The sequence below is a fragment of the Carassius auratus genome, chromosome 32 (genome assembly GCF_003368295.1).
Source record: "Carassius auratus strain Wakin chromosome 32, ASM336829v1, whole genome shotgun sequence".
NCBI classification, from domain to species: Eukaryota; Metazoa; Chordata; class Actinopteri; order Cypriniformes; family Cyprinidae; genus Carassius; species Carassius auratus.
Window position 1 is genome coordinate 19,780,478 of NC_039274.1, and position 24,849 is coordinate 19,805,326.

A 24,849-nucleotide genomic window follows, 5' to 3' on the forward strand; every position below is an offset into this window, starting at 1 on the left:
TAATAATATCTACATTAACATTTACATCAACAGATAAAAAGCATTCTGTTAATCTGAAGCATACACTGTAGTTCTGTCAACTGCTGCTTAAAATACTCAAGTGCTTTGAAGTTGGGTAGATACTGATTGGTTGTCAACATTTGTATCATTCATTAGCTAAAATTAATCTTCTGAAAGTGACTCCAATGATATAATTCCTCTGTGTTGTTATCATTATAATTGTGACGTGGACTTCCCTATGCAAGTCAAAAACCACTGCACATCATAAAGAGTAGTTAATCTCATTTTTTCCACAAAGCATGATAGTTTGGTATAATATATTAGGGACAGATGAGTCAACTCATCATTTGACACTTGAATTATACTATAGCCTACCAGACAATTCACAAGAAAGTCCAAAATGATCGATAATAAACATCAGGCGACATACTGTACGAATAGCTGAAAATAAAAGTTTTGTATTCCTAAAATTGCTTCAGAAATACAATGGTACTTTTTATTATCCATTCATCCAATGTCTCGATATCTTTACTAGGTGGCAGTAGCGCCACAACAACTACGTTGATCAGAACTGAAACAGCACCGAAGAAGAAGAAAACAGTCACAGGTCACCGGTATATCTAGAAGTAGGAGGAGAAAGCCGGCTGAAGCCTTGCGTTCAGCTTTTACATTGACATATGTTCTCGGTTGACATCTGAGATCGAACTTCATTATTTTCTTTTGTCAAAACAGATCATCATGGCCAAGAAGAGAAGCGGAAACCGCGAGACAGAGAGCAGTCCGCTGGTAGAGCCGGAGCCGAGGCCCTCCAAACAAACTCCGGTCCTCAAAGGTGATTTTATATATAATATCAGTCTCACACAGTTGTAGCTTTCCACGATTATCCGGAGGCGGAATAATAGATATTCACTGAGAAATTGTTGTTTACGAAGACCAGACAACCTGGCAGCTGGAGCTTGAACATCCAGGACTAAGGTTAATGTAATATTGATTAGCGCTTCAGTTGAACGATCAAAGCTTTTGTCGGTTAATAATAGACTCTGAAGTGTGGCTTACAATGATAGAAATCAACACAATCTACAGCAAACCTTCATCGGAAATGGATCTAAATGTGACTTGTTTTGATTTATGACATGTTTTGACTTATTTGGCTAGTCAAATGGAGTGAAGGATTGTGTAATGCAGTGATATCTGCTTGGTTTAATTCGCATTACTCATGCTTTCAGCATTCAACCTTTAAACTGATCTTTTTGTTCAATGCCACATGAACAAGAGCTATTACTTAGTCACATGGCCGTAGCCAGGCTTTGAAAATTAGTGAGGTCCAGGGGGTTTCTAAAATAACCCCATTATTATAGAATAGTGCTATAATAACCCCTATGAATACAAATAATTGTATACACTAACTCTTGAAAAGAGAGAGACATGTAGATGTTTTTGGAGGGATGCTCATTTTTAAATCATACCCTATTTATTATTTATTTATACTATATTTATGGGGTGGATAATTTTATCAGTAGTTTATTATTCATGTAACGATACATTCTGCCCACCAAATGTCAAGGTCAAACGTATGTCATATACGTATTTTCACGTGATCAACCCGTGTTCGAATCTGCCTTTTGGCGAACTTTTTTTCTCCCTTTTCAAATTTCAAATCACATCAGAAAATAATTTATTTTCAATGAAAATGAAGTAAATAATCAAAAAGTTGAAAATAAGGTATTGGGTGGGAAGGTGTAGGGAGGGCTTTATTGACCCAATAAGGTGGCATCCATTTAATTACACTCAATAAGTTAATATTGCATTGCATTGTTTTATAATTTAGTTTTAAAATGTAATTATAATGTAATTAACATAGTATAAATAGAATCTATAGCTACTTGCACTTAGTGTAAGTAGCATATCAATAAAAAATGCTGCTATTTGCCCTTAGTGTAAATAGCCGTTGCCTTTTTTGTTATTACTTTTTATTTTATTATAAGTCAAAAACTGCTTATAATAGCTGGATCAGGCGACACGGAGGCTGCGTCTCGTACACAACTTTTCACAGACTTGATCACTTCGGAAGTGTCTCGCAATGATCATTTTTATACCACGGACGCTAAACATTCTGAATTATACATGCAGACATTAATATGAAGAGTTTGGCAGCAAATTAGTCAATCAGAGAACAATTTTTATTTTCGAAAATTAAAAATTTACCTCATAGCTGGCTTCGGGCCTGCTTAGTCACATTATTAATTACATTAGCTCCCAGTGGGAAAAAAAATACAGTTGATAAATGACAGAGCTTGTAACAAAAGGTATATTTAGAATTTGAAGTCATTTAAAATATATAAAATGTAAATCAAATATTGCTTTAAAATGTAAAAACTACTTATGAATTTTATTTACTTAAAATATATAATATTATGTTGTTCTTTACATTTCAAAATAACATTCTTAAAACAAAAAAGCACATCCAAATACATACATTTCTGTCATACATGACAGTTTTCTGTTTAGGGAAGTCGTGGCCTAATGGTTAGAGGGTAGGACTCCCAATCAAAGGGTTGTGAGTTCTAGTCTCGGGCTGGACGGAATTGTGGGTGGGGGGAGTGCATGAACAATACCATGACTTAGGTGCCCTTGAGCAAGGCATCGAACCCCCAACTGCTCCCCGGGCGCCGCAGCATAAATGGCTGCCCACTGCTCCGGGTGTGTGCTCACAGTGTGTGTGTGTGTGTTCACTGCTCTGTGTGTGTGCATTTCGGATGGGTTAAATGCAGAGCACAAATTCTGAGTATGGGTCACCATACTTTGCTGAATGTCACTTCACTTTCACTTTCACTTAATGTGTTTCTTAATCCTTCCAAAATAATCTTGAGTAAATACAATGTTAAAACGAATGCAAAAATGTTTCTTTTTCCAGTACTCAAAATTAAATGGGTATATGTTCAGCTGAAATCTTTCCAAAACATGCTTAAGTGCAGAGTTGTATGTTTGTAGGATACTTTATTAATTTTGCTGTTGGTACAAAATTAGTTTTGAATGTTTCATAATTTGTCCCAGTAGACTGGCCAAAACCTTTCAACATCATGTGAACGTCACAGGGCATATTAAAAACACTGCGTGTGATTTTTTTTTTTTTTTGTTTTTTCATTTAGGAGTCGGACTGAATTGATCTAAATTAACATTGTATTTTTCTGTCATAATGATTCTGAGTGAACCGATTGTCTTTTAATACAGCAGAAACATCCCCAGATTAAACCTTCTAGATTTATGCCTTGATTGTATGATGCAAAGAATGCAAATGAAAAAAAATAAACCTCTTCAGCCTAAAGATAATTTATTTTCAATTAATTGTATTAATGTTAACCTAAGATCACACTGATGATGAAGCCTGTAAACATGTTTGCATGTGAAAGAGCCCCTCAGATTTTCCTGTGTTTAAACATCTGGCTGTTTTTGTAAATCAGTTTTGTGTTGCTAATAGGACAGAATTTACACACTGCTCCTTTAAGATGATGTCACATTATCATATGTGATTTTTGGCTTTGTAGTTCTCTTGCTCACCACGCACGAAAGCTCTCATGGGCCTGGATCTCCCCGAGGATTGTGAACAAGTGATGCAAATATATGCGGTATGTTGCATGATTGTTGATAGAGGTTATTCATGAAGTGTTTTTGAATTATTCCCTCAGGACCCCAGTCGTCAGGAGGAGCCTCCGCACGCATGTCAATCCTCCTCCTCATCACTATCTTTGCCTGTTCGGCTTGTGTCATGTATCTGCTGTTCAGAAATTTCCCAGAACTGAGCGAGTAAGTCTACCACCCCTTAGATTTGTGTACTGAACATAAAGAGTGTTTCACGGTGACTCGACAGAGGTTTGACGTCTTTCTTTCTCCCATGCAGAGACGAGAGAGAAAAAATCAAAATCCCTAAAGACATGGATGATGCCAAGGCATTGGGCATAGTGCTGTCCAAATACAAGGACACATATTATACTCAAGTGCTTTTAGCATACTTTGCAACATACATCTTGTATCCTTTGAGCCATGATTAATTATAAAATTAACCTTTTTCAGAACTTTATTTTTTTAAATGGGTCAGATTAGACCCCTGTTAGCAGACAGTTTGCTTGAAGTATCTATTTTTCATCTTCGTATAAGCTACGTAAAACATTTGGCCAGACTTGCATGTTTATTCACTATTGAGTTAAAGCCTTAACTAAGCCTTCCTCAGCCTTCAGACGTTTGCCATCCCAGGCTCCATATTTCTCAGTATACTCTCTGGTTATCTCTACCCTTTTCCATTAGCTCTGTTCCTGGTCTGTCTGGTATGTTCCTTGTTTGTAGTCAAATTCATTTCAAAACAGTCTGTCTGCCAAACATTCTCTTCTAGTACAAAAAAAAGTGAGTCTTTGTTCTGTAAATATGTTGTTGTGTTTTGTGGTTAACAGTGTTCTGGCCTTGGAGCGTCTTTTTGCTATATGTTGTCTTATTTAGTCGGGAGGCCGATGGTGTACAAGTACCTCACAGAGAGAGCTCAGAAATGGTCACAACAGGTGAGGTTTTCATATGAATAGCTTTCATTTTTGTATGTAAATTGACTGGTTATAATGTTGAGCCAATGTCGTTTAATGTCACTGCAGGTGGACAAGCACAGAGAGCACCTCATTAATTACATCATTTTTTTGAGAATAACTCCTTTCCTTCCAAACTGGTTCATCAACATCACCTCGCCGGTCATTAATGTGCCACTGGGTGTCTTCTTCCTGGGGACCTTTCTTGGTAAGATAATTGAAGTTTGTTGGTAGCGCTGCAGTCATATGTACTGTAATACTATGGAGTAACTAAAATTGCTTGAGGTCCATTAATGAACACTCCTCACCAGCTGAGGTCCAGAAAAATATTGACTTAAAAACATGAGTTGATAGTTTTTACCAGACCAGGGAATCTGCAGTATATATATAAGCTAAAATTGTAAAATTCTTAAGACCTAAGAGAAAATGACTGCAAAAATTACGATTTGTAGTTCAGATTCAGGTTTTCATAAAAAACTAAAAGTTTTATACTTCACATTTCAGCCTATAAACATTTTTTTTTCTAAATATTTCAGCAATCGATTATTATATCTGGTAAAAGACATAAATATATGATGCTGTATTGTTAAAACCATTCTGATACATATTCTTCTTGTCGTTCCACCAGTTCACATTTACAACTCTGCTGCGTATTTGTAGCGTACAAACTTCAGTTGATTTTCACATTGGTCTGACCAGAAACAGCAGATGGGTTTATTGAAATCTCATTCTCTGCCAGCAGGAGGTGCTTTTGGAATGGCAGAAATATGTGGAGCTTAAAATAGGACGAAACTATTTGAGTTGTGTAAAATTGAATTTTTGACAAGTGGCATTTAACTAAACTGAGTATTATGTGGCATTTAACAAATTTTTGACTTGTGTGTGTATATATATATATATATATATTTAAAAAATGTTTTTTTTTTTAAGTTTTTTAAATCGTTTAAAAACAGATTGCATAGAAAGTAGGTCAGAGGTCATACACAAGGAAGAGTAGATCGTCGAATAGTGGAACGATTCAATTGGCCAGTTACTAAGGTGACAGGGAGAGGACATATTTGTTTAATTTAGTTTGTCATGGCCACTACATATTAACTTGGGAATATGGTAATAGGTTGAGGGAACAACAGTGGTTGAAGTGGGCCTGTATGGACCAGTATGCAGTACCAGCACTTCTATATTTTAGCATTTAGTGCACCAGCACTTTTTTGAAAACACACCGCGCTTCTGTCTTCTACATATCTTTGCTCTCTTGTTGATTTTGATTGCTTCCATTGTCCTCATTTGTAAGTCTTCTAAATGACTAAATAAAACCCTACCATGAAAAATAAATCAAATTGTGTTAAATTTCAAATGTTCAATATTCAAGTAAAAAAAAAAAAATCTAATTCAAAACGGTTAAATGCCACATAATATTCAGTTTTGTTAAATTAAACTTGTCAATAATTCAAATTTACACAGTTCAAATTCAAATAGTTTTTTCATATTTTAAGATCCATAGAAATATGTTTCCCTGGTAACGGCTGTAAACAAAGCAGCACAGCACTGGACTTTGAAATGTGCAGCACTCATGTTTATTTAATTAAATCACAGCCTTTTCAAGCTTAATTGTCATATTCAGCCATATCGTAATTCTTGTCTTTCCGTCCCCAAATTTAAGACCTCCTGAAATTATAAAGAATTTCTTGTACCTTTTTAAGCCTTTTTATGGACTTCAGTTTGATACAACTAAATTTAAGACTCGCGAACTTTCCTAATTTTTTAGAATGCCATTGTCTTTTTTTATTTCTCTTTTACTTCTCTGTGCTCTGCTTTCTGCTCTCTTCACTGCACGCACAACCTCATGTCTGACCATAGAAATAGTTAAAGGCATAGTTCTCCCAAATAGCAAAATTATGTCATTAACAACTTGCCCTCATGTTGTTCCAAACCCAGTAAGACCTCTATTTATATCTTTGGAACACAGTTTAAGATATTTTAGATTTAGTCCGAGAGCTCTCAGTCCCTCCATTGAAGCTGTGTGTACGGTATACTGTCCATGTCCAGAAAGGTAAGAAAAACATCATCAGAGTAGTCCATGTGACATCAGAGGGCCAGTTAGAATATTTTGAAGCATTGAAAATACATTTTGGTCCAAAAAAAGCAAAAACTACAACTTTATTCAGCGTTTTCTTCTCTTCCGGGTCTTTTGTGAGAGAGAGTTTAAAACAAAGTAGTTTGTGATATCTGATAACAAACCAATATCTCTGTGTTCATCTTCAGTTCTCTCTTCACAGTAGTTCAGTCAGTGTATTGTTTTAGTAAATTAATTACTCCAGGATATTGGTTTGTTTGAACTCAGAGGGAGTGTCAGCCATATTAAAAAAGTTAACAGCTTAAGTCATTTGTGGATTAATGCGTATTAGAGACGTGAACCGTTTCAAATGATTCAGTTCAATTTTGTGAACTGGTTCAAAAAGATCCAGTTACATTGAGTGATTCGTTCGCGAATCTATGATGTCACATGGACTACTTTGATTATGTTTTTCTTACCTTTCTGGACATGGACAGTAGACCTCTCGGACTAAATCTAAAATATCTTAAACTGTGTTCCGAAGATGATCGGAGGTCTCATGGGTTTGGAACGACATGAGTTATTAATGACATAATTTTTTTGGGGGGGTGAACTAACCCTTTAAAAAAAGCTTACCTTGATGTACTTGATATAAATTTGATTTTGTTATAAAATAGCGTCTGGCATCTACAGTATTTATTTCATTATGTCAAAAGGCTTCGTGGTCAGGATGCACGCATCTCACAAGTCCACCATTTGGCAGCCCATGTATATCTTATTATATACAAAGGTATTTATGCTGTCAATCGAAAAAAAAAAAAATTAATTGCAAATTTTTTCAGAAATTAATCGTGATTAATCCCACCTGACATTAAAGTTTTTAAAAATACTAACAATAATTTCACGTTCAGTCTTCAAATGAATGTACAAACAACATAAAGACAATATATTTTCAGTATTTGTGTAATCACATCGTAATATTTTCAGCTACATGTGCCCTTCAGCAAGTAAGAAATATGCTGAAATTGAATAAAATTCTCAAACACCAAATTTTTTTGCTGTTTGATTAACAGGCATCACAGCAGCTAGATTATTTGTTTTGTTTTTTTTGGCTGCAATTACTTTAAGAGCTGCTGCTGGTGCTCATGACACCGATTTGACACTCATCTCTTTACCTGTTCTGACCCACCTCAGTCTTTACTAATGAGCTGACGAGCTGAATTGAGTGTGTTAGAGGAGGCTCCAGGACAGTTTTGCAAACCGCTGCATTTCAGAGACATGTTCTTAAATGTGACTTATATACATATAACAAATACTTACATACATGCACAGTTTTAAGGCAGCTTTAATTGCCTTTTTGGTAACATGACTTAACTGATGAAATAACTACAACATTGCATGCTTGTATAAGTAAATCATCCGATAGCTGTTATCTGATCTCTTCTATAGGAGTGGCTCCTCCATCCTTCGTGGCGATTAACGCAGGGACGACTTTGTACAAACTGACCACAGCTGGCGAGGCCGTGTCCTGGAACTCTCTTCTCGTGTTGGGGCTTTTAGCTGTGGTCTCCATCCTTCCCGTCTGCTTTCAGAAGAAAATCCAGCAGAAACTTGAGTAGAGATCATCATCACCCCCTGCTTGATTCAACTCAGGAATGATACTGGTCCTCTAAACTTCTCCTTGCTTTCTTCTCCTCTTTTATGCATGTACAACAAACCCTCATTTCATCATATTACGGACAGCCAGTGGCTGTCAGGACTGGCCTTCCACTGATTCGACAGTACTTCCATGGAATGAAACATTTTCCATTTAAGCAATATTTTCGATATTGATGTCTTCAGTGGATTTTCAGTTTCTCAATATTTTTCACAATGATTTATGTGAGATACACTGGAAGAGGCATATTTTCACTCCCTCTGAAGTTGCCGAGCTAAAATGGAAAGTGCCAATTTCAACTTTTTTTTTACTGTTGATTTAAGGTTCAAATGTGTTTGAGAATGAGGTATTACATGCATCAGAAACCTTTTGCGGGCGAGCTTTGTGGGTTTACTACTTCTTTTTCTTATTTCTCATGCCAGCTAAAACTGCGGTAGGGATCTGAATGGACGATCTCCTGACAGTTCCCTGTGTACTGCTGCTAACTGTAGACGATAGTGCTTAGCTGTTGTTATAGACTTTATTTTCCCCCAAAACTGATAAATATGGATGATGCCACATTAGTATTACAGATCAAAACTGTAGATAGCATATTGATAGGTTCTGCCTTAATATAACTAGTTAAGTTAATTGAAGTAAAAGAAATGGCACGAATATCCTGATGTCACGCATACTGAACCATTAACACCTATTTTAGCAATTCAAACTAATTTTAATTCTTTATATTTGGACGGAGGTTTTTGAAGTAGTCAAAATGCCAAATTATTTTGTTTTTTTTGTTTTTATCAAATATTTTATAATTTAAGTAAAATAATATTGGGTTTTGTTTGTTTTCCGTTTAGCCACGTGACAGAGGGAAGTATTAAATTCTGGAAATATAGGAGATTTGTAACTGTTACAGTCGGTTTAATCAAGCGCATGTCTATTTTATGGAATAATTCACCCGAAAATGTAAATTTGCTGAAAATTCATTCACCCTCAGGCCATCAGAGATGAGTAGATGAGTTTTTTTCTTTATCCGAGCAGATTTGGAGAAATGTAGCATTACTTTACTTGCTTACCAACTGATCCTCTGCAGTGAATGAATGGGTGCCGTCAGAATGAGAGTCCAAACAGCTGATAAAAACACAACAATAATCTGAAAGTAATCCATACGACTCCAGTCCATCAGTGAATGTCTTGTGGAGTGAAAAGCTGCATGTTTATAAGAAACAAATCCACCATTAAGAAATTTTTAATTTCAAACCGTTGCTTCCGGCTAAAATGTTATTTTACTCCCTCTGTCCATGATATTGCTTTTTTTTCTGTGAAAATCCTGTATTGTCTGAATTGAGAGAGAAATATGCTCCGATCAAGCACTGTTTCCAAGTGAAAACAGTCCAAAACAGTTGTATGTTGAAGGATTTTAATGTGAGAGGACAACAGGGGATGGACTTTGTAAATGGAGGAAGCATTACTGTGAATTATGGACTGGTATTTTGGCTAGAAGCGAATGTTTAAATTTAATGCTGAATTTGTTTCTTACAAACACAGCTTTTCGCTTCACAAGACGTTAATTGATGGACTGGACTTGTGCGGATTACTTGTGGATTATTGTGATGTTTTTATCAGGTGTTCGGACTCTCATTCTGACGGCACCCATTCACTGCAGAAGGATCCATTGGTGAGCAAGTAATTTAATGCTAAACCTTGGATGTACTGAGGGTGAGGCATTTTCATGTGTGGGTGAACTTTTCATTTAATTGACACAACTTTATGCTGTTAAACTCTCTGCAGTTAAATTTGCCTTTCAGTAAATCAAATCAGTCTTAAAAAAATGACTATAATATTGTTTTCCTTTTTTTCTGAATATAATAGTCATTAAACCCTCAATATATTAGTTTCTTGACTGAAAATGAAATCAACAATGTGTGCAATGGGATAAATAAACCACCTGCACTGTAATTTCTCTTACTTGGTATGGTGTGATGAGGGACGGTTCTTATTCCAGATTTCATTACCCGGTTACCTCTTTTGAATTGTTCTCTCATGTTGCATTAATTTATTTTAGCAGTTTCTGTCTGAATGTCAAACCTAACATTTAGTTTTTGTCATCTGTAAATGTCTAAATTTTCCCATCAGCTTTTGATGTTACATGGCACTAAGCCGAGGGAGCGGATGTGACGGAGTTATTCAGTTGTTCTGCAACAGTTTCAAGCCTCAGCAAGCTGTATTTGTTATGATGATGAGTAGTGTGTTGATGTACGCTCTCGGACCCATTTATAATTACCAAGTTGTACTCATCCTGATTTTTCTCCAGCAATTTTTTTTTTTTTTTTTTTTTTACAGAACTCCTCAATAAATTAAGGCTACTGATTCCAGTATTACGTAAGATTTAATTGACAATGTATTGTTGTGTCCTTTATTTTTTAAAATCTATTCATTCATATCTGTCTGTCTTCTTGAAACATAATATATTTATGATGACATAATTAAATACGAGTAACATTTACCTCTTCTGAATTTGCCTTTTCATCATTTTAACTGAATTGCGGTGTCTGTGTGTGTGTTTTATAATAACATCTTGAAATTAAGGCTGTTTTAAATGAAGTAACCTAAAAAGAAGCCATAGGATCTGCTAACAATTGTCTTAAATGATATATGAATTTCCTTAAAGAGCTCTCATAATGCATTTTTTTTTTTTGTAAGGACAACCCGTGTCTATCGCAATAATGTTAATAGACAAATCACTGCATGTAGTGTAGACCTTTTGACAAGTTATTTTAAAATGTAATTATTTTAATTATACATTTTTATAGGGCTATGACTCACACTTTTAATTAAATCACACACACACATATTTACATACAGGTGCTGGTTATATAATAAGAATATCATCAAAAAGTTGATTTATTTCACTAATTCCATTCAAAAAGTTAAACTTGTATATTATATTCATTCATTACACACAGACTGAAATATATTTCAATTGTTTATTTCTTTTAATTTTGATGATTATAACTGACAACTAAGAAAAATCCCAAATTCAGTCTCTCAGAAAATTAGAATATAACTTAAGACCAATACAAAGAAAGGATTTTTAGAAGTCTTGGCCAACTAAAAAGAATAAAAAAAAATAGTATGAGCATGTACAGCACTTAATACTTAGTTGGGGCTCCTTTTGCCTGAATTACTGCAGAAATGCGGCGTGGCATGGAGTCTGTGGCACTGCTCAGGTGTAATGAGAGCCCAGGATTCTCTGATAGTGGCCTTCAGCTCTTCTGCATTGTTGGGTCTGGCATATCGCATCTTCCCCTTCACAATAACCAATAGATTTTCTATGGGGTTAAAGTCAGGTGAGTTTGCTGGCCAATTAAGAACAGCGATACCATGGTCCTTAAACCAGGTACTGGTAGCTTTGGCACTGTGTGAAGGTGCCAAGTCCTGTTGGAAAATGAAATCTGCATCTCTATAAAGTTGGTCAGCAGCAGGAAGCATGAAGTGCTCTAAAACTTCCTGGTATACGGCTGTGTTGATCTTTGACTTCAGAAAACACAGTAGACCAACATCAGCAGATGACATGGCACCCCAAACCATCACTGACTGTGGAAACTTTACACTGGACCTCAAGCAACGTGGATTGTGTGCCTCTCCTCTCTTCCTCTAGACTCTGGGAACCTGACTTTCAAAGGAAATGCAAAATTTACTTTCATCAGAGAACATAACTTTGGACCACTCAGCAGCAGTCCAGTCCTTTTTGAAGCTAGACACTTCTGATGCTGTCTGTTGTTCAAGAGTGGCTTGAGCTTGACACAAGTAATGCGACAGCTGAAACCCATGGCTTGCATACGTCTGTGTGTAGTGGTTCTTGAAGCACTGACTCCAGCTGCAGTCCACTCTTTGTGAATCTCCCCCACATTTGTGAATGGGTTTTGTTTCACAATCCTCTGTAGGGTGTGGTTATCCCTGTTGCTTGTACACTTTTTTTTCTACCACATCTTTTCCTTTCTCTTCGACCCTCTCTATTAATGTGCTTGGACACAGAGCTCTGTGAACAGCCAGCCTCTTTTGCAATGACCTTTTGTGTCTTGCCCTCCTTGTGCAAGGTGTCAATGGCTGTCTTTTGGACAACTGTCAAGTCAGCAGTCTTCCCTATGATTGTGTAGCCTACGGAACTAGACTGAGAGACCATTTATAGGCTTTGCAGGTGTTTTGAGTTAATTAGCTGATTAGAGTGTGGCACCAGGTGTCTTCAATATTGAACATTTTCACAAAATTCTAATTTTCTGAGATACTGAATTTGTGGTTTTCCTTAGTTGTCAGTTAAACAATTGAAATACATCAGTCTGTGTGTAATGAATGAATATTAAAGTTTCACTCTTTGAATAGAATTAGTGAAATCAACTTTTTGATGATATTCTAACCAGCACCTGTGTGTGTATATATATATATATAAGTTAAGAGACATATATTTTTTAAGAAAAAATTGCCTGGCATTTTGCTGTTATGGCTCTGGATCTTGTCTACAACACAGACCTTATAAATGTTAATGTCTGAATAAATATTTTATAATAGTATCATGAGCAAAAAAAAAACTTATAAAACACATTTAATTTTTTTTTGGCATTTAAAACATAATTGAAAAAGTGATACATAACTGAAATACTCAATACTGCTGTCATTACCATATTAGCCTACCAAACGTTATTAATTTTAGAGATTTGAAAAATATGAATAAATTGAACGAATGAATGTACATAAGATCGCTTTTCTTCCAGGACAGCCAAGAAACAAGTTGAAATGTATACATTTTTTTTTCCCCGATCGGACACAGTATCTTTATTGTTTACATAATTCCTAATTCATTTATGTTTAGAACTTCGGCTAAGTTAATTGACTGCTCCAATTTTATCCAGTAAGGAAAAATGTCACTCCATCACTCACAATATAGCCTAGCCTATCCATATCATTATTACACATCATGCCAAAATCCAACTGAAGGCTGGTCAATGCCATCATGCTCTTTATTCAGGAGACAATAAAAAGTTGCATGCATGTGATTTCCAAATTCACCACCAGAGGACAACATCAAACAACATATTTCTATTCTGCTATACGACACATTTTTAAAGTTTTACATTTAAAGCTAATTATTGGTTATCATGTTACCTGGCTTTCATGGCTGTTAAAGAGGTTATGTATCCGCACCAAAAGTGTGATGCGTGATGCGTGATGAAGTTCCTTGGGTCTCCGGCGATGATGCTTCGGGGCTTTAACGCATAGCGGCATCCCGAGCAGAGCGATGCGCGTGCGCACAAGCGCGCGCAGAGGACGGAAAACAGCTGTACCGGAGGCCACAACGCGACTGGCGCTTGGGGCTCCTGACTTGGTCTGCATCCGCAATGGCTGCTCAGAGTGATCCAGAGAGCTCGTACTATGCGCTCCTCTAGACCCACATACAGAAGAGCACAAGCGGAGCCGACTCAAAATGAGCACCGGATTCAGCTCGAGCTCGTGCCGCTTCGCGGATTATTTCGTGACCTGCGGTCTGGACACCGAGAGCGGCTTAGAACCAGACGAGCTGTCCGGTAAGACCCGAGCAAGATTGAGGCTGGTTAGGACTCAGATTTCGACAGATTTATGTGGTTTTATTGTATTTATGCTTATACTTTTTTTTAGTTCTTTGATTTATCAATCATTGTGCTACAATACATAGTGAGTACTGTGATGATAACACCAACAAAACAGCTGAAAATACGCGAAAATATATTCAGCATGGTGGACGTGCGTAATATTCAACACGCGAGTGCTGAGATTTATGTTATTATATTCTATTCACATACACTGGACGTGCAAACAAAAATAGATAACGTTAGTTACAAGACCCTTTGATTTGTCTTAAAGGAAATATTTCAACATTCTACTGACTTTTATTGGGAAAAAGCGTACTCAAATGAAGTAAACCCAGCAGAAGATAAAGCATCTGTCATTTAATAATAGCTCCTCCATTTATATCCTCTATACAAGCCATAAAACATACAGTAACTCAAAGCAGGGAGACTGACATTATTTACTTATGTAAGGCAAAAAGACTAAGGACCAGTAGCAGTGAAAGTCATAATGAATCTATATTCTGTAATAGTCTTCATATAATCAAGTGGTTTAATATAATCTTGTGTTGACTTCATAAACTGTTCATCTTCAGCATTAACCAAAACATGGTGTTATTGTTATATAATCTGTTCAGACTATTCCGACCTAACATCTTATTGATCTACTCCTTCATCTCCAGCGTTCACTCACTGTAATTGGACATAACATAATCCGGCCGTAGCATGTTTTAGTGTTTACTGTGGATCGTTTGCTATGTCGTCTCATGTAAAAGGCTCTTTGAACCAGCCCGTGAAGAGTTGTTGGGCAAGAGTGCAGATTTCCTGTGGTTTCAGGCTTCCTCAAGTTTGCATCTTCAGTTTCGGTGCATTTCCACTGCTGTAATCAGAGCCTCCGTTCCCTCTCAAATGTTCATGGATTTTTGTGTGAAAAGGCTGTTTCATTTCACAAGGATTCTGTTGCATCTGAGTCGGTTGTGCTGCTCTGTGAACTGCACCCGTGGTGTTTTAAATCGTATGTTAAAGGTGAAACATTGTGAATCAGCCCATGGATTTTGTTTGTTGAATTTAAACTCCAGGAAATTCTGTTTATGGATGCAGAGCACAACAAGGGAAGTTTCTGTTGGTCAGGATTATTATTAACTGCTTAATTAGCAGTTAATAATAACATATACTAATTACAGTTTTGGCACATCATTTTTGACATTTAAATCTGTATTAACAATGTTTAGTGCATAACAGAAATCCAATTAGAATTGTGCCTAAAACACCAAGACGAATTGCACGCTTGGCAATTAAGCTCTCTCTGACTTGTACACCATGTGCAAGATAACAAGTAGTAAGTCAATGCCCTCACACTGGCCTCAGGCCATTGAATCATCCTCCTTACTCTTGTGTATTTTGTTAGAGAGTGTGATTATTTGTGTTGGGCGACTTTGAGTTTTGGAGTAGCTTGCAATCACTAATGTCTGTTGAGAATACGTTGTGTGGAATATATTGATGAGCAATAAATGAAACATTTAGAGATAGCGTTAGTGAAAGTGACCAGGACATGCCCCCTTGGGAAGAGCCCGATCATTGGAGCGTGTCCCACACGTACCCTAAAGACAAAGAGAGGTCAATGAGATTCTCTGTGGAGAACAAAAAGCCATCAATTCCTAATGCAGCATCCAGTCACATCGTTGTAGCAGGATTTTAGTGACTCGATACAATTTTAATTTTTTTTTTTTTTAAAGGAGATGTACAATTTCAAAGATTTCCTTGTTTTAAAATGTCATTTAAAATGTTTTAACGTGTCATGTTTTAAGCACGTGATTGGGTGACATTCTTTGAGCCTGTGTTGGCCTAGTTTAGCTGGGGAATGAAAGTGCTAACATGTCGTTTTTAGAGGAAACGAGTCAGTCAGGTTTTTTCTTTGTCATGCATTTGCAATGTTATGATCTTTTTATTGAACTTTGATCATTTTGGGCCAGTTTGCTGTTTTAATTTTTGGGTTGAAACCTTTAACAAAAAAGAGACTATAGGAGAACCATGTTACAATGATGCTATCAAATGGTAATAAAATTAGACTTTTGACATTTTTTTGCAACACAAATACACTGTAAAATGTAACTGATGATCTTACTAATAAAATTAAGTGAATCTAACTTATTTTGAATAAGTTTGTTGACCTTACTAAGTTTAATAAAGTAAGGACAACTTTTTAGCGCGGAAAGTTAATAAACTCAAAATATTCAATTACCCTCTACTTAAAATAATAAGTATTTTGAAAATGTTCGAGTGGTCATGCGCAGTGCTACCAGTAGGTGGAGCCGATTTGAAACGGAAACGGAATACCATTTTTTCTGGTGAAGAGCACATGGAAAGGTGAGGCAGTGCTTGATTGACTTATTTTTAATGTCTGAATTGCTTTGTATACATAATTAATCGTGTAATAATCATATTAAACTAACTAGTGTTACACATGAACATTGGATGCGTTTTTATTTTAATCAAATTCTTGGATTGTGTTGGATTGTGTTAATCGAAATGAGAAGTTTAGCATTGCAAGTCTCTAATTGTTAGGTACATCCTTTCAATCAAGGAACATTTTTATGTTTTTTTTTTTTGTTGTTTTTTTGTCAGTAGGTTCTCAGTGAAGAACTTAAATAGAGTAACTTTAATAAGAGTAAAGTTATAATGTATACACTCAAGCCAATGTAGTATTTTATTTAATTTGCATATTATGTAATGTGTATCTTTGTTCCTATTTTTTTATTAACAATGATAAAATAATGGTTACGTTTTTTCCACTTTTACATTCCACTTTTTACTTGAGGAGAAAGGAAATTGTTGAGATTGAGTCTCCAGTAAAAGAGACGCCAAAGATGGCCATCACTCTTCACAGAACGACAAGTAAGTAACAATTAAATCACACAACCTAACAACATTTACTTACCCCCATGCCATTCCAGATTTATATGAATTTCTTCAGATACAAATTCTTAAAGTCGTCCATCTCAGAGTGTGAAGAATGTGAAAGCTCTTAAAAGCATATATACATTGATCGTGACATCAATCCATATGACCATATATTAACTCTCTTTTTCTAAAGAATATCTGTTACATTTGGGACACCATGAGGGTAATTGTGGCAATTTTCAAATATCTCTTTAACAGAGTAACCAAAAGCCTAATAGATAAAGCATTGTTCTTTTTCCTTTTACAGATCAATGCAGAGTTTGTTCGCATCACAAGCAAAAACCTCAAGCCAGATTTTTTCACAGCACTTGATCAACATACAGCTCGATTTCTGAACATTTTTGAAACCAAAAAAGGGGCAGCTGGAAAAAGGCTTTCAGAGTTTCTTGATCAAATTAAGTTGAAGGTAAGCTTGTCATTACTTCTTTCTTAAACTAAATTCTGTAAAACTTCATTCTATGTAAGTTTTTTTTTTTCAGGGCAATGTCATCACTTAATTTTAAAATGGGTTTCTTTCTGACTAATTTTAACTTCTTTTTCCAGGGCACTGACATCACTGCTAATCACACAGCAGTTCTTCATGGACTTCCTCTCCTTCTTGGACAAGAAACCTCTGACTTTTTCAAAGCAACATTGGCAAGTACCATTCTTTGTATATTTCATTCTAAACTCTAATCCCCGACACATACATCACAAATAGGCATTCAGTCCCAGAAACAGACCAGACACAAAACTTTTTAAATGTAATTGTACATTTTCTTGTGTATGTTCTGCCATCATTGTACTGTTCATTCTGTTTTACAGTGTCTAATTTTCACACAATATTTTAACTGTTGTTTATCTCTGTTAGTTGTATGTCGAACAGAAAGTGATGGTCCTGATTCTTTAAGATACTTTTACATTTGTGAGATTTACTATTTCTAATGTTACCAGAATTTTAATATTGCTGTTCTTTTTTTTGTTCTTTAATTAGGACTCTGATTGTGACATACCCCAGATTTCCATCAGGATTCTGACTGTGATAACAGAAGGCAGCCAGGATTCTTCAAAAGCACTGCATTTAGAGGATTCACACACTGCAATTATCCTTGAAGGTGCCATTGTGATGGACAATATTGAAAACCTCCCGGATGCCATGTGGCTACTTTTTGGGCTGATATATGCGCTCAATTTGGAGTACCCTCCGCAGCTCAAGAACACTTTTGATTTTATTCAAAGAGTGTTTCTTTCTCTGGGACACAAATCCCTGAAACCAAAACTACAGTCCCTTAAAAACATGCTGCTCATGTAAGTGAAGGCTTTTTCAGATTGTTTTAAAGTGATGGTCCGCCCAAATCTGAACGTTCTGTCATTATTTACACTCCCTCATCTCTTTCCGAAACTGTAAGTGAAAGGGTCTAGTCTTACAACAAGTCACAAAGACATCTTGATAATCTTTTTGGATCTTTTTTAGTTTTGGTTACCTGGACTTTTAATAGAGGGACATAAACTGCTCAGGGTTCATTTAAAATATTTTCATGTGTGTTTCAAAGACTACTTACAAGGTTTGATATGAGATGTGGGAGAGTAAATTATGACAGAATTTTCAGTTTTGGGCTATCCCTTTACTATACCTTTAAACTTAATGCACAGACTTTCTAAAATACACAAAAAAGTTTTGAATCGTATATTGGTTTTATTGTTAAATGTTTTTGTTTAAAATATTTTTACACTGCAAGGTTATTTATTTTTTTATTCATTTTTTTTTTTTTTTTTTTGGAAGTGTAATAAATTGTCCTGCATTAAGCTAACGTTGATGCTTTTAAAAGGTCAACTGTTCTCAGTTCATTTCAGGTCACAGATTGTCAAATTCGAAATTCATTCATCAGTTTATTTTGGTTGCACTTGCGCTGCACATTTTTTTTAAGTAAAAACTGTTTTATATTTAGGAGTGTCTAAATGATTGCTTGGTACACTGTATTTTACAATTGATAATAAATAATGTTTTACCTGAGATCAGGTGTTGTTTTTTGTCTTTACTTAATTTTTTTAGTTCAGCTTACTTAAATTTTTTAAGGCAATCAGTTTCCAAAGTTTTTCCTAGTAATGTGGACTCTAATAAGAAGTTAACACAACTAATGATTTTGAGTCAGCTTTACTCAAGTATACTTGATTAAAAAGTTTGGTATACAAATGTTATTAAGTTGTGCCAACTAAAAATTTATAAAATACTTTACTTGGAAATTTTAAGGCAATCGGTTTCCTCAATTTTTCTAAGTAAAGTCAACTAATTACATTTTACAGTGTATAATAAATATATGAATGGCTATAAGAATTAAATGGAAAAATATATTTTACTATGTTGCTTATTTACAAATAAAAGTTACACTTTATAGTAATTCTTTAAAGAAGATAGATAGATAGATAGATAGATAGATAGATAGATAGATAGATAGATAGATAGATAGATACACACACACGATAACGTACATTTTTTATCGATATAATATACAATATAATATGATAAGACCATTGACTTCCATTGTATGGACCAACAAAAAAACAAAACAGAGCCATTTCTTAAAATATCTTCTTTTATGTTGCACTGATGAAAGAAGTTAACACAGTTTTAGAAGTACATGAGGGCATGTAAATTATGACAGAATGGAATGTTTTTAGGTGAACTATCTGTTTAATGCACTGTATTGTTGAATTTTTATTTTAGCCATAGAACAGAGTTTTAGTGAATGGATTTTGATATAGACACTTTAGAAAAGCTCTTCAGCATAGCCATGTGAGCGTCCCATGATGCTTTCCGATACGCTCTTCTTCCCATTGCCGATGTTAGCATATCTCTTGGCAAAGAGAGAGAAAATAAGAGCCATTGTCATTCCTTGCATTTCGCTGTTGGGTCAGACAGTTGTGCTCGATTTAGCAGTAATGAAAAACATCCTTTAGACCATTGAAAGTGGGTCACAATTGCACTCCAGCATGTTTAAGAAAGAGCACGTCAGTTTTCCAGTGATAGCCTGATATGTTGCCCTCCCTAATTTTAAGGTTAAATGAAGACAAAACAGAATAAATATTTGTCCCAGGTGGGGAACAAACCTTACTACAATATGTACCTTTAATTAGTTATCGTATGAACAACCAGTCAGCAGTGATGCCTAAGTATATAAAATTTGCTTAATTTTGAGCGAACATCACTGAAAGTAATGACAACTTTACAGTTTAGTAAGTGAGTGAGATAAATAATTCAATAAAGGATTCATAAGACTAATTTAAGACTTATTGAAACTGATAATATGTGAGGTAATGAGTCATTTGATGAAGAAACTGGCTTATAATATGTATGTAATATGAGTTATATGTTTGTGACTCACTAATACATTTTTGTGCACCCTGAAGACAACTTAATAGACATTTACGTTATCCTTTTATTTTTTGTGGCACAATTTTTCTCTCATCATGTTCAATTCTCACAGCAAGCTCACAGATCGGGTAAATTATTAATCCTTGCATTGTGCTTGAGATTCGGAAAAGCAGTGGAGGAAACACTGAACTGTATTTATTTGGATACAAATGTGTAAAATAACTGTTAATTTCATATAATTTCCTACTGGGACTGTTTTAAAGGACACTGATCCTGTCCTGAAAGAAGTGCTTTCTAGGGCCTTAAGAAACTCTTGATTTTACGCTCCTCCCGCTTCCTGTACCTCTAGCATGTTACCATGGATGGATTATTTTAAACATCGACATTGCTAACATACTGGTTTTTCATAGTTTGTTCCCTTATTCAATTATATAATTTAGCATTCTTATTAAAAATAAAGCAAGTACAGAACAAATGTACTTTACTTTAAGATAGCACTTAAGTATATTCTTTTTAATGTTTTCGGAAAACTTAATTGCAATTAAAAGAAAATGTATTACAGTTTACATTTATATTAAATGCAATTAGTTGAACTTAAAGAGTGCTTTTTTGACTGACTTGAAGGGAAAAGTTCTGTCATCATTTACTCAAATCTTCTTACATGTTAAGCAGATAGAAATTTCGACAGTTTTGGAACCACTTGAGACTGAATAAATGATGACAGAAGTGAGAAGTGCAGATTCAATACAGTTAAGTGCTTTTCTTTTTTCACGTGGGTTTGTGGGCCAGTTTTTTGGAACTGAAACTTTAAATGATTCTGGTTAAATGAGGTTCACTTGTGGTTCTTCCTTCCCTTGGAACTCCCAGAGTTACTCAGCAGTAAACGCTGGTGTTTTTCTTTGTGGCCTAACCGATAGTTAACACATGTTTGCTGAATCAACCATACCATTTTTGTGTAAAAGTTGAATAAAAGTTGTTGTTTTACAAAAACTATAGTGTTAATTTCAGCTTGAAATTCATTGTATGTTTCCCCCAATGAGCATATGTTGGTTTAATTCATAGTATTGCTATTTGTAATAAAAACTCCATCTTGTATATAGATGTCAAGCCACCACAAAAACATAACAAAGTTTCTTATAGACACTTTCATCACTTTGAAATGTCAAAGAAATCCCTTTAGCAACTACTCAAACAAGGAAGTTATTAAAAACGTGCTTTAATTTTAACCAACAGGAAACCAAGGGGGCAACAAAACTCATAACACATTCTTAGAGTGCCAAAACCGTATGTGTGAAGAAGGCATTTAATATTTGCACATTCTCAGAGTCAGGCTGTGCATAAACCTTGTAAAAAATAAAAAAAAACTTTTTGTAATGTGACTGATCAAATTAATGCTGTTAATGGGGCTGCAGACTAACTAACTTTTGACTTATCTTCCACACATAACCTTAAATTACCTGTGAAACTCATTATTATTTTTTAATTAGGTTTCTCATCCTCTGTCCTGTTGTTTATGCACAAAACAGCAGTAGTTCCAGAATGCTGCAAAGTTGGTGACAAAACCCTCTTTTATCCCCAATGACAGGGCACAGGGTGAGGGCTTCATTAGCATATGCATGAGAGGCCCTGCTAGCAGAGCGTTTTGATTGGCTGGCTCACAGCCTGGGTGCACCGTCAGGCCCTCAGTACACTGAGGACAGGCAGCTGGGCTGGACACACACTCGCACACACACCGAGTTAAACACTGTCCCCCAGGGGTTCCCATGCACCCCGTTTCTTGAGCGCTTTCTCAATGACATCACTATGAAAGAGTTCTCCTTTGAGCTCCTTGGACTCTGATTAGTCATTAATCTACCATGCATGATAAAGACGTTTTTAAGACTGCCATTATTGGATATTTTTAAGCTTTCTGCTGCGTTGAGAGCACAATAACAAAACATGCATGTAAAGTCAACTTCCTGATTGAAGAAATTTTTTTCTGATTTAAAATAAAAGTAAAGTCTTACAGTTTTGAAACAATGTTAAGGGTTAGTAAATGATGACACGATTGACATATTTGGGAGAACTATACCTTTAAACAGTCCCAAAAACAGAAGTTGCCTGAAAAGAAAAACAATTATAGCATGCTGTTCGATGTAATCTGGTCCAAATGGTACATTTGAGGTTGAATGTCTTGGTCAAAATGTTTTATCATGATATTTTTTTTTTTTTTTTTACAATATACATAAAATATGTTGACCCTGGACCACAACACCACTCTTAAGGGTACATTTTTCGAAATTGAAAAGCTGAAAAGCTTTCCGTTGATGTATGGTTTGATAGGATCGGACAATATTTGACAGAGATACAACTATTTGAAAATCTGAAATCTGAGGGTGCAAAATAAATAATAATTATTGAGAAAATCGCCTTTAAAGTTGTCCAAATTAAGTTCTTAGCAATGCATATTCCTAATCACAAATTAAGTTTTGATATATTTAGGAAATTTACAAAATATCTTCATGGAGCATGATCTTTACTTAATATCCTAATGACTTTTGGCATAAAAGAAAATTCAATAATTTTGACACATACAGTGTATTTTTCGCTATTGCTACAACTCTAGCAACTCCTGAAAAAACATGGTAAAGATGCAATTTGGCGAGTTTTGATTAGCACTTGTGCTGTTTCACAGACCTGGCAACTCTGTTTTTTGGTCAGTATGTCTAACTTGGATTGTTTTACCAAGTGTATCGTGTAAATGCTATGGATCACTTTTAACAGAAGATGTAAGCTGATCGTAAAAAAGAATTGGGTATTATCAACAAATCAGAATTGGACATCAAGACCTGCAGTGTAAATGCAACCAAAGTGACACTGTAATTGTTCTATATTTTCTAATATAAGATGATTCAATATTAAGTAATTGTTTGTTTCCATTTGTTGAAATAAAAAATAAGCCAATATTTCAGTGAAGTTAATGAGTAAAATAGGAGAATAGTTTAATAAAAACATTTGCAACAAATTGCATATTACCCTGAAATTACATAATGGTAACAAATGAGTAGATTTGGAGCACAGAGAGCAGAAAGCTCTCTGGGTTTGGTTTGGACTTGGTGAACTTTTTAAGATATGCGGGGGATAATTTTCACAGGAAAACGTCATCTGCCATCTGTTACTCCTCTGAAATGAATTTGCTCTCTTTGTGCCCTTTTCTTTGCTCACACATAGATGTAGGCTACCCACGATCTCTCTGTGTCTGGGCTTCACATTCATCTGACAGCATCAACGCTGCAAGGATCAACATTGTGTCATCACATCAATTAGCAGTTACTCACTAAGCAAAGCCTCACTTCACAAAATATCAAATCCATAATCAATCTGTCATTTCTCATTCTTAAATGCTCAGGTTTTGGGGTTCTTTTCAGTATTTTCCTGCAGCTGCGTCAATTAGTAGTCAAAGCTGTATGCCTTTGAAATCATGCTATCAGGAACTGCTGGAACTTCAGGGGCCTGTCACTGCAGATTTAGAAGAACTAACTCTGAAAAGCCTCACATATGAAATATGTACTTTTTCTGGGAACAGTTTATTGATCCTTTACACAAAATTCTTAAATTTGCATATTTGATATCAGGTTTTTATGGCTCATGTAGTATTATATGAGAACATGGAGCTCATACTTTTTTTTTTTTTTGTGAATTTGGTGCGGTTACTGATATTATTATGGCCTAAAACTCAAACAGAGTTCGAAAGCTTAGTCAAGATGGTCTCTAAATCAATTGCGGATGGTTTCATCATCTCAGATAAGAAAGTATAGGAGGATAATAATAAAGAAAACGCAAAACGGTGTTACCAGATATACTCGGGTGACCAGGTAAAGTATTTCTGTGGGCAGCACTGGTAAATCGATGTGATCTTTATAACATTATAACAGACTACTTACATTAAATGCATATAAATATGAGTTTTTAGCTTAAATATGCCAATAATATGTCTTTGGAAGATTATGTTTTAATTCTTAGTTTTATGATCAAAGCTCTTCATTTATTTTTATGTTTTTCTTATAATGCAATACAGTACAATGATATGATAATTGTGAGATGAACAAATAAACATTTCTCGAAAGCCTGAAGATACTCATATTTTAACATGATTTTCTAAAAATGATGTGTGGATAATCAAGTAAATTTGGCTTATGTTACTTCAGTCCAATAAGGATTAATCTTGAAATATTACTAACAAAATAAACGTATTTTATAAAACTCATTAGAGATTTCACATCAAGAAGACGTGTTCCAGAGTTTTACTAAAAGGCTTTTTATTTGCTAAAAAAAGGATGAACTATCAATCAGATGACAAAAGGCAACAGGTTTTTCAGGAAGGTTTTTTTTTTTTTTGTTGGTAATTTAGAGGAGTTAGAAATTTGCCTGCAAATGTGATACAGAAGACTTTATAGGGTTAATTTTGTTCTTTCGTGTCTAAAGTGGGCATCACTAACGAGCTCTCCTCCTCCGCAGAGCTCATGCATTCCCATCAGGCCCGTGGCCTCTGGCTGTTCTCTGGTCAGCAGACGCAAAGCTTTCAGCCACCATACAGAAGTACTTTATAAGATAAGGTTTATCTCTTGCTCTTAGCCTAGAAGCATGGAAACAGTTTGGATACTAAAAGGAATCCTTTTTACACTCCAGCC

The 24,849-nt window shown here is 35.3% G+C and overlaps 2 protein-coding genes and 1 long non-coding RNA gene across 6 annotated transcripts in view; all 3 read left to right on the plus strand.

Moving 5' to 3' along the window:
• Window positions 1-544: 544 nt before the first annotated feature.
• LOC113051777 (transmembrane protein 41B-like) lies at window positions 545-8,264 on the plus strand. 2 transcript variants are annotated; one of them, XM_026215842.1, is made up of 8 exons: window positions 545-626; window positions 733-832; window positions 3,687-3,804; window positions 3,899-4,027; window positions 4,229-4,322; window positions 4,446-4,550; window positions 4,638-4,776; window positions 8,071-8,264. In XM_026215842.1, the coding sequence occupies exons 2-8, from the start codon at window positions 739-741 to the stop codon at window positions 8,238-8,240; spliced, it is 849 nt and encodes a 282-aa protein (XP_026071627.1). In that variant the 5' UTR covers window positions 545-626; window positions 733-738; the 3' UTR covers window positions 8,241-8,264. The 2 variants fall into 2 exon arrangements, with proteins under 2 accessions (XP_026071627.1, XP_026071626.1); XM_026215841.1 differs by having other exon boundaries at window positions 592-832.
• Window positions 8,265-13,569: 5,305 nt separating this feature from the next.
• Window positions 13,570-24,849, plus strand: part of LOC113051778 (DENN domain-containing protein 5A-like) — a 48,147-nt gene continuing 36,867 nt past the window's right edge. For all 3 annotated transcript variants that reach the window (XM_026215846.1, XM_026215844.1, XM_026215845.1), the window contains exon 1: window positions 13,570-13,845. In XM_026215846.1, the coding sequence (XP_026071631.1) occupies window positions 13,746-13,845 (100 nt within the window). In that variant the 5' untranslated portion in view covers window positions 13,570-13,745. The remainder of the gene's footprint in view (window positions 13,846-24,849) is intronic.
• LOC113051779 (uncharacterized) lies at window positions 16,481-17,459 on the plus strand. Its single transcript, XR_003276946.1, has 3 exons — window positions 16,481-16,761; window positions 17,075-17,233; window positions 17,371-17,459. It is a non-coding gene; the product is annotated as an uncharacterized LOC113051779 (long non-coding RNA).